The 9237-nt window shown below is 41.0% G+C and overlaps 2 protein-coding genes across 4 annotated transcripts in view; one reads left to right on the top strand and one right to left on the bottom strand.

Annotated features, from left to right (window-relative positions):
- The window catches only part of LOC140936502 (uncharacterized), a 470324-nt gene that overhangs the window by 1145 nt on the left and 459942 nt on the right, over nt 1–9237 (bottom strand). For 2 of the 3 annotated variants that reach the window (XM_073385984.1, XM_073385983.1), the window contains exons 2-3: nt 2094–2153; nt 1–468 (exon numbers count right to left, since the gene is read on the bottom strand). The exon at nt 1–468 is cut by the window's left edge and continues 1145 nt beyond it. In XM_073385984.1, coding sequence (XP_073242085.1) covers nt 1–468; nt 2094–2151 — 526 coding nt within the window. In that variant the 5' untranslated portion in view covers nt 2152–2153. Of the gene's footprint in view, nt 469–2093; nt 2154–9174; nt 9179–9237 lie in introns of those variants that run through there. The other variant, XM_073385985.1, reaches the window with a different exon arrangement.
- LOC140937720 (uncharacterized) lies at nt 4398–7561 on the top strand. Its single transcript, XM_073387286.1, has 2 exons — nt 4398–4556; nt 5962–7561. Exon 2 carries the CDS (start codon nt 6252–6254, stop codon nt 7440–7442), a length of 1191 nt encoding a protein of 396 aa, XP_073243387.1. The 5' UTR covers nt 4398–4556; nt 5962–6251; the 3' UTR covers nt 7443–7561.

The following is a 9237-nucleotide window of genomic DNA, read 5'->3' as shown; positions in this document are numbered from 1 at the left end:
CCTCACCGTTCTGAACACTGCTCTTAAGGAGATTGAAGCTTCCCTGAACTTTATGTCCATTGGCTTGATGCGAGTATGTTGGTTTGGGGATAAAACCCGGTGTCTGCACATACCATTTGATGTTTCTTTTAGCGCTGTTGGTTCCACGGTGTGTATTTGAGCCCACATTATACCTGGTCATCTGCATCAGTCCATCAGTTGACACAATGACCCACCACCAATAGGCATTGTTTTGAAACTTGTCCCATGAAGCTTTGCTGACATGATTCAGTAATTGAGCAAAGACCTGATTGTTGCTTATTTGCACATTGTCAGCCTCAGCGCTGTAAGACGTTCCAATCACCACACGTACACGTGCTCCAGATAACACAGCAGCTTCCAAAGAAGCCTTAGATCCTGAGACGGCCTTTCCACTGACGTCATTGTGATACGCCAGTTGCCATGGTGAATTGCATATTGTTCCTTCATCTGTGAAAGGAATTTAGATGTTTAGTTTAGGTTAGTTTATTTAATTCTGGCAGATTTGTGCAAAAATTATAAAATACTCGCTATTATGTACCTTACCACCTTTTTTCCTGCCCTGAGGGCTGGAGTTGGGCGCGTGAAGCACGTGAGCGCGCGAAAAGTTCCTGCAAGTAAACGCAACACGCTAGCCTGCGGGAGCATCCGGTTTTTTGGCTCTAGTCTCTAGTTTTACTCGGCGGGTGAAACCAGAAACTAGAGCCAAAAAAACGGATAATCTCGCAGGCTAGCAGCACGCAGGATAGAGGCGATTTTCCACACGCGCAAGCATGAACGTGATGTATCGCGCTGAAATATGATTTTAATCTTGAGTGCGAGGTGGGGGCTCTTTCCGAGTACTCGCATTGCTTTTGGTGATGCCATGAAGAAAATTGAATGTACGACATAAATTTCCTTTCAACTATAAGCTAGCCCAATTGATTTTGGGATGCATATTTCCCGCCCAGTATAAGCCTAGCCGAGTTTGAAACGCACTGTTTCGCTCCGTATATAAGCCCCTCCGATTATAAGCCCCACCAAAAGAAGCCCCTCAAAAAGGACTTTTGAATTTTACGGAATTTCGGTTTGCAGCACAAACCTTCAATAGGGGCTATAAAAAAAAAATTCATATCCGTTTCATTTTAGCCGCAACTGGAACTCGGATGTGTATACCTCATTCAAGAAATTTTCGCGACACGTTAATTTCACGATTTTACGATTCGCGTATTTCGCGACTTTGCGAAATTTTTGTACTTGAAGCGAATAGAACAACCTCATTTACAATAACGTCAAAATTTATAACAAGAGATGCAGCGACAGGTCTATATGAGAACAGTAACATCAAAGTTCTAACAATTTCCACACGAATTTTACGCTTGTTCGTTAATTTTAGTCAATTGACCATGATCTCCCTAGGCGTTTGAGCAAATTGGTCTTTTCTTCATTATTTAAGCTATTATTGATATATTGTTATTCACTTAATTTTCGCGTCATGTTATGTTCACGACGCTTATTGTTCGCGTCATTTTAATTTCGCGATTTTAAAAAAGTCCCGAAAATTTCATGTATATAAGGTAATTTGCAGCAAGTTTTTACTGAAACTCGGGGTGAAGACGTAGACCTTCTAAACCTCAGCCATGCAAGTACTTTGTCTATAATCCAAGCCAAGATCCGCAAACGGCAACATACTGTGACACTTTTAATTCTGTTTTGACTGCAATCATTTGGCACTCGTAATAGCTCTTTAGCAAATGCAACAATTTATGTGTTACTGTACAGTTTTTGCTCTGTTTTATTTTGAATTTGAGGGCAATTTCCGAGTGCAATTAAGCCGCCATGCATGGGCTTGCATTTGGAGGGGCGATTTATCAGAGCTGAGGGTTTTTTGCGTTAGTTGGAGGGCTTATACATGGAGGGGCTTATTTTACAGTGCGTTTACCATTTGAGTTTTCTTTGCATATAAAGAATATTTTTCTCTCAATCCTCTTGCCGTAAGGATCAATGAAGGGTTTTTCAGCCTAAGACCTTCGATCATCAACGTACATGATAATTTCATCCAAAAATGTTTTGATATTAAATTAAAAGAAACCTACCTTCAGCATATGCTGTTAGGATCAACAAGTGTAGAAAATACGCCACGAATTTGCTCATTTTGCGTTGAGATAACAGTCACGATCGCGCTTGTTGAGAGTATCCCGGGCAAATCCTGAGCAGTAATTAGGTCAAACACCTTTATCAAGCCCTCACTTCCTGATTTGTAAGGCGAGAATTTTCGTGTAAATGCGGCAAGGCATGATTGCAGGAGAAGTTGATCTACATTTAAACTGACAGTCACGTCGTTCGGATCACAGCTCAGTGCATATTAATTTCATGGTGTATACATTTTCTGTAGAATATAAACAAAGATCCTCATCTGAAAGAATATATTATAAAATCCTGCTTTGAGAACCGTTTGTATTTTTTTTCAACTAAAATTAACGAGACTTAAACAAAGGCGATTTTTTGAAATACGCGTCAGTTTATAATTAAGGTAATCTTCCTCATGTCTACGTACATAACTAACTGGTGGCAAATAATCAAGCTATTACTGTTATGACACGTATCCTTCCATAAACTCTCCAACATTTGTGGTGCCAGTGGGTGACAATAATTTTGATGTTACGAAAGGGAAATCAAAGGATTACTACAACCTACTCATCAGAGAAAAAGCTAAACCGCCCAATATTATTCCAAAATTACAGACTAACTTTCATTTTAACAGCGATCAATCTGAAACAAATCCTGATTTAAGCTGCCACACTCTATCGTTGTCGAATCGTATGTTAAAGCCTTCCAGTTCAAAGTAATTAACTCAATTCTTTACACAAATACCAAGTTGTATAAAATAGGTTTTAGAACAAATGATTTATGTACTTTCTGTGACAATCAACCCGAATCATTAACCCATTTGTTCTATCACTGCTCACGTTCTAAACAGTTTTGGGTTGAATTTGAATTATATTGGTGCCTTATTTCGAATCAACGAATTCGTCTCTGCTTGGAAAATCTGCTCTTTGCAATTTTGACGGAAAATTCTTGCCCTTTACCAGCTTTACTTCGACTGCTGAACTATTTTATAATTATTGTGAAACCGCTCTATTTGTGGGACTACAGGAGCAAACAAATCCTTCCAAACATTTATGGATTTAGGGCGAAGATCATCGCTAAATATTAAACAGAAGAAAAAATCAGCAACAAAGAATTCTTTAAAAGAAAGTGGATACTGACGCCTTATTTAAGTTAACTGTCTTAACTCCGTATTATTTCATTGCCCTGTTGTACTTTTTTCAAATTTCCTTTAGCCCTGTAATAATTTAACAATTAATTTTGCTTTACTCTGTTAATGTCCATTGTTAAAGTGTTTTTTTTGTAATATTGTAAATGTAATTATTTAATGTGATTATCAATAAATATATTTGAATTAAAAAAAAGCTATTTATACTGTCTCACAGTTGTATTAGAAATAACGGCTGTATCTTCGAGACGATGATAAAGACTGTCATGTTACCACGCCAAGATGTTATGAAATGTTTCACTCTTAATAAATAGGACAAACGTTTTTCTCTGACCTTTTTCAGGGGCACCCGATGATTAGTTTCGGTAAATATCTGTTTGGAAGCAAGGTTCCCTAGAAATTTCGGACCGCGTCTTCTTGGAGATTCTTTTTTAGCGCTTTGAATCCGGAAACACAAGAACTAATCGAGTTGGCGAAAAAACGCTTTGAATTTTAATGTTTTAAGATTGTTGTTTTACATCACGGAAGTAAATTGATATCCAGGTAGAAAATGTTAGTCTCAAAGTTTTGTTTTAATAGGAGCAAAGTGGAAAGACGCGGAAAAAATAACGCCTAGCGCTCCTCGCTCGCTTCCCGCTTGCCTTCCCTCGCCTGAAAAACGCGAAAAAATTACGCCTGCCATGCAGGCTATTTTTACGAGATCCCCTGTAGGCAGCCCTGTAGGTGTCTGGCAACAGTTACCAGGTCAAACGGCTAAAACCAGTGAGCTCTGCATGTGGCCGAGTGGTCAGCGCGCTCGTTGTACTCGCAACCCGGACAAACTGCCCGGAGGTCCCAAGGTCAGGTCCCGCTCCGAGCACTGGATGGATTTGTTTCTTAGTCACGGTAGACTACCAGTAGTCCCCCATTTTCTCACGTGGGGTGAAATTGATTATTTGTTTATAATTATTTCAGTGAGGTCCCTCTAAACTAGCTAGATCAACTAAAAGCAAAAAGCATTTGCCATACATTTTTCCCTAAACCCCTTTGGGAAAAAAGGTCACGTATGATATAAATCGGATCCTGTTTAAGCGCTTTTCATCATGAATTTTGTCATGGTTGACGTCAACGCGTCAGCTACGATAAATCAGCTGCTTCACGCTAGATCAACCATTTACCTTCAGTATTGCATTTGACGAGGACATACATTGCCAGGCCACCGCATCAAGTATGAATGGGATTTGCTTGTTGCTTTTCGTGGGAGTCATCATTTTGGAAGCAGCATCATGCCAAACTTCTCAGGGTAGGTCACTCTTATCCGCACCATAATAACCGTAACGACGTAAATATATATATATATATATATATATATATATATATATATATATATATATATATAAAAAGGAAACAACAGACTGAACGACCTTATCATGTCCGATCAAGTCGCAAGTATTGCATTATGTTCCATTCTATTCTATAAGTCGGATGAGTCGACCTGATAAAAAACGCAGTAAAAAAAATCGATAGCCAGCTTACCAAAACTAAAAAAAGTTACTCTTTCACGGAATAATTCAACACACTGGCGTCACAAAAGCTTCTTCTTCGACTGAGCAGGGGCATCCAACGTCAATTTTGGGAAAATATCTGTTCGGAAGACGATTTGAAATCTAGGAAAAGGAAAATCTTGATGTTTAGTCGTAATCTGAAGAAAACGGAGCGCTTTTGACCTCAATTTCACCTCACGGTTTGAGATCTAGAATTTTCGGAACATTTGTTGTAAAATTTCTTGCTTGCCTGCCTCTCCTAGGATTTTCGAACATCTAAAAAATGGTATAATTGCCCATTTTTAACGGATTTTTACCCTAAAAAGGTCACCTCGAATTTTTGGGAGCCTTTTTTCTCTGGCTGAAATTTTCGAAAATGTAAGTTTTTATCCCTATAATTTTCGGATCACTATAGCCTTTCAGCTATTAAATCCGAACAGATGAAAAATTTTTAGGGGATAAAAATATGCCTATATCTACCGTTTAAATACTAAAATATGTTCAACAAAGCTATGTTTGAGTGGTTTTGAACTATATTCTCGATGGGTGACCCTGACTGAGGAAACTATTCGTGAACTCCATAGTAAAAAGCGAGGCTAACTAGCAAATGTGACGCCCTGAACTGCGTTTTTAATTGTCCCAGTTGGAAAATGTGGTACCCTCTCTGTGATTTTTTGTCTTCTTTTCCACCTGTTCATTCTCCGGTTCTTGGTAAATATAAATTTCATTACGTGGTATTTACATAGAAAATCTTCAAATAATTAATGATTCATGAGGAGAAAACTGACAAGATAATTAATTGTATCCCCTGAGTAAATTTAGGAATCAGATCCTCATTTATTATTAGAAATTTCTCAGACTTTAGCGTGAAGTTTCTTAACTAGTGAGGACAGTCAAATCTCTTCAAATACACACTTTGCAATGCCTTCCCACTATAGGCAGGAAGGGCTCCAGCAAGAATTTTGATGACTTATCGTGAAGTACCATTCTAAAGTTTTGTCTGTCCGTCTTAATTTCTTGCAAAAAGGCCCTGGCAGCCTGCTTGGTACTGGGTGCTCCATGTGAGTCCCATACTAGTGTGGCGAAGAAAACTCAGCTGTGGATAGCCAGAAGAGGTCATCAAAGTTTTTTATCCATAAGTCATGCTTATTTTCTCTCTTTCAGCTGAAACTTCATGCAGGTCATGCTCGCTTCCATGGAAACTGGCGTATCACCACGATGGGAATGGCAACACGATTGCCGGGTGGAGGTATGGCTTGATATCTGCCGTGTTATCAGGTGCACGCGTTCGCGTGGTCATCTTGGGAAATTCGTACAGCACATAGACGGATAATATACATGTACACGCTGGTCATGTTTTCGCCCAATTTCTGCAGCATGTCAGTAAAGCATCATGGGACAGGTTTCAAGATAACGCCTACTGGTGGTGGGTGTACGTGTCAACCAACGGACAGATGCAGATGACCAGGTACAGCGTTGGCTCCAATACACATCGTGGAGCCAATGGTTTAACGACAAGCATTAAATGGTACGTGCAGATGTTAGCAGTCTTCTCAACGCCATTATATTCAAACCGGGCAAACGGAAACAAAGAGCAAGGTGACTTGGATGACCTGGTGACTAGCGTTCAGAATGGCCAAGAAATCCGATGTGTGAGCACTAAGGGTTACTCTTTTCCTCTCCAGAACGTGGCAGTTAACACTAATGGTGCCAAATACGTTTCAGGGCAAAGCTTAGACCACATAAGTACTCGCACTAGCGGCAACCTGATCCAGTTTCAGAGCAATGCCTATTGGTGGTTCACCGTGGTGACTACTCGTGGATTACGTGACATGTCACGCTGGAATGTTGGGGCCCACACGTCACGAGGTCACACCCAAGATACTGTGGCCATCGAATGGTTTTCAGATGGCTGCTGGAGGGAAGTTTTCTCCAATGATGACAGTGGAAATTACCTTTCTGGAAGCCGCCAGGCACTTACGTCAGCCTTATTGTCAGGACACCGTGTACGTTTCCAGATCCCTGCCTGGAATTACTACACTGCCGAGGCTGACAATCTCTCTGTGCGCAGAGGTCATGTTACAGCTCAGGCGATCAAACATGTCAGCAAGAAAGGATTAACTGGATTCCAAAACGACGCCTACTGGTTTTGGTTGATGGTTTCCACCACAGGTACCGTTCGCGCCACAAGGTACAATGTCGGAGAACACAAGCACCGTGGTGATTCTACATATAGGCTGACAGTAAAGTGGTTCATTGATACCCGAAGCTGGACCCATGTCCTGTCCAATGATCCCTCCGGAAAGATTTTAAGCGGGGACAGGAAAACTCTGGTGGATGCTGTAAGAAAAGGAGCAGACATACGCTGTGTCCAAGGAAATGAAAAGCAAGGCTATGCATACAAAGCTCAAAATCTTGCTATTTCTCCAGATGGAAATAACGTCGCTGCACAAGCAATCAGCCACATCAGCATGATGTCCGCCCCCAACCCAGAAGAGGTGAAGATTCAGTCCAATGCCTATTGGTGGTTCACTATCGTGTCTACAACTGGCCTGAGAGAGCTGTCTCGATGGACCGTGGGTGAGCATGTAGATCGTGGGCATACCTCTGGCAGAGTTGGCCAGAAGTGGTTTGTCAACAACTGAAAGTGACGTAGTGTTTCTCGCGCATCGTCGTCTATTTCCTACGCCACTATCACAGCATATATACAAAAATTTATCTACTGCTCTCTTCCATCGTCTAGCTACCATAAAACTGAGGACAGATTACCTTAGAAGATAAACTGTTTCGTAGCAAATAAATACGTTGAAAAATATTTCGTAGGTTTGTCTTATTTTTGGGAGCGGTTTCCTGGTTGCGTTGTAGGTACTCTTCTGGATGTGTGTAAACAGATAAAGGGATTGGAATATTACAAGGTTTACTTTTTCCCATTTTGATTGGATTTGCAGTATGAGGAATTGTTTTTCCAAAATTCGCTCACTGTTCTAGCGAGTTCCCTAAAGTGCTTATTTATCCCTCTTTACCCAGGGTCCGCTTTGTCCTTTTGTGGAGCACAAAGGAAATGATGTAAATAACCCTGTCAAAGAAGTGTTTTAGCCCTCTCTACTTTGTAAGTCATCATTTCAGACCTTCCAATAGCGAGGCACGCGCAAGGGGAGGGTCCCAAGGGGACTGGGCCTCCACACGCGGTTTTTGTGTGAAATAAAAATATATATCCAAAGGTTCCTCGCTAAATAAGGTTTTTTGATACTAGTCTAAGGATCTGGCGTTCACAACCGTCCACATTAGGGAATAATAGGGTAGGGTAATGATTGTAGATGAGGACTGATGTCGGATTTTTGTATATGAGACGACAGTTATGTGCTTCCATTTCCAATACTTGTTCGCTGTTTCACTGCAGTTTTGCGCCTGTAAACTACCGGCAATTTCATGGCTATTTTGCGGCAGACTGAATTACCAAAAACGTAGGGCAGAGGCGATTAAAGCTTTTTTTACATACACCCTAGGCTACGAACCGTTTTATAAAGATTGGAAAATGCCATAAAATTGCGGCTCTAATCGTCGCATAAATTCTAGCAAAGCGGAAACTGGGCGTTAACGAAGATATTTTCCTTTGGCCTGCGCGCTGAATCGTTTTTTTTTCCTAGACATGAACTGGCCTGTGGCGCACGAAATATAAGTAGCCTCTGCTGTTCTATGCAACCATTGCCTCGCGGGTTTTGTAAATTCAATAGGTTTTGACGATGTTCATGATGAGTTTGACATTCTGAAAGGAATATAAGGTTTGGCATTGCACATCCTAGCAATCCTACACAACCGCGCCTGCAATCCAGTAACCACCTAGAGGTGCTCGAATTGATCTAAACTGATAAACACATAGCCTGTGTAACAAGCGTTTCCGTGCGGTTTCGGAGCAAAGAAAGACCGAGGAACGACGAGGAACGGGATTTTCGGTTTTTTTACAGTCTTCGATCATGGTTCTTTGCTCCGAAACCGCACGGAAACGCTGGCTACGCAGGCTAATAAACACACGATTTGGCAAGCTTGGATTGGAAAGCTGTAAAGGAGTTACAGGAATTTTAGGCTGTTTCTTGAAAAGTGGAAAACGCAAATTTAAACAGGCACAGAGACGCCTCAGGACGCCAGCACCTACCCCGCTTTCCTACGGCCCTTTCCTACCGCACTTGAATTTAGCGGTCCCCTCACTTGAAAAACTGCTGGGCGGGCCTTGACCCCTTGGCCAATATCAATATCAGCCATGAAAAAGTTGACTTCTGGCCCTAACTGAGGTAACCGATGACCCAAACGAGGTACCGTACGGTTCTAAATTTAGGGCAAAAACAAATCTTGTAATCGTACGGTGTTGCCTTAAAACTTCTAACAATTAAAAGTTGGTTATTAATCAAAAAAACATAAAAATCGCCTTTTGCCGATTTTTTC

Source organism: Porites lutea, chromosome 5 (assembly GCF_958299795.1).
Source record: "Porites lutea chromosome 5, jaPorLute2.1, whole genome shotgun sequence".
Lineage (NCBI taxonomy): Eukaryota > Metazoa > Cnidaria > Anthozoa > Scleractinia > Poritidae > Porites > Porites lutea.
Note: the sequence above shows the minus strand (reverse complement) of the source record. Positions and strands in the feature narration are given on the sequence as shown.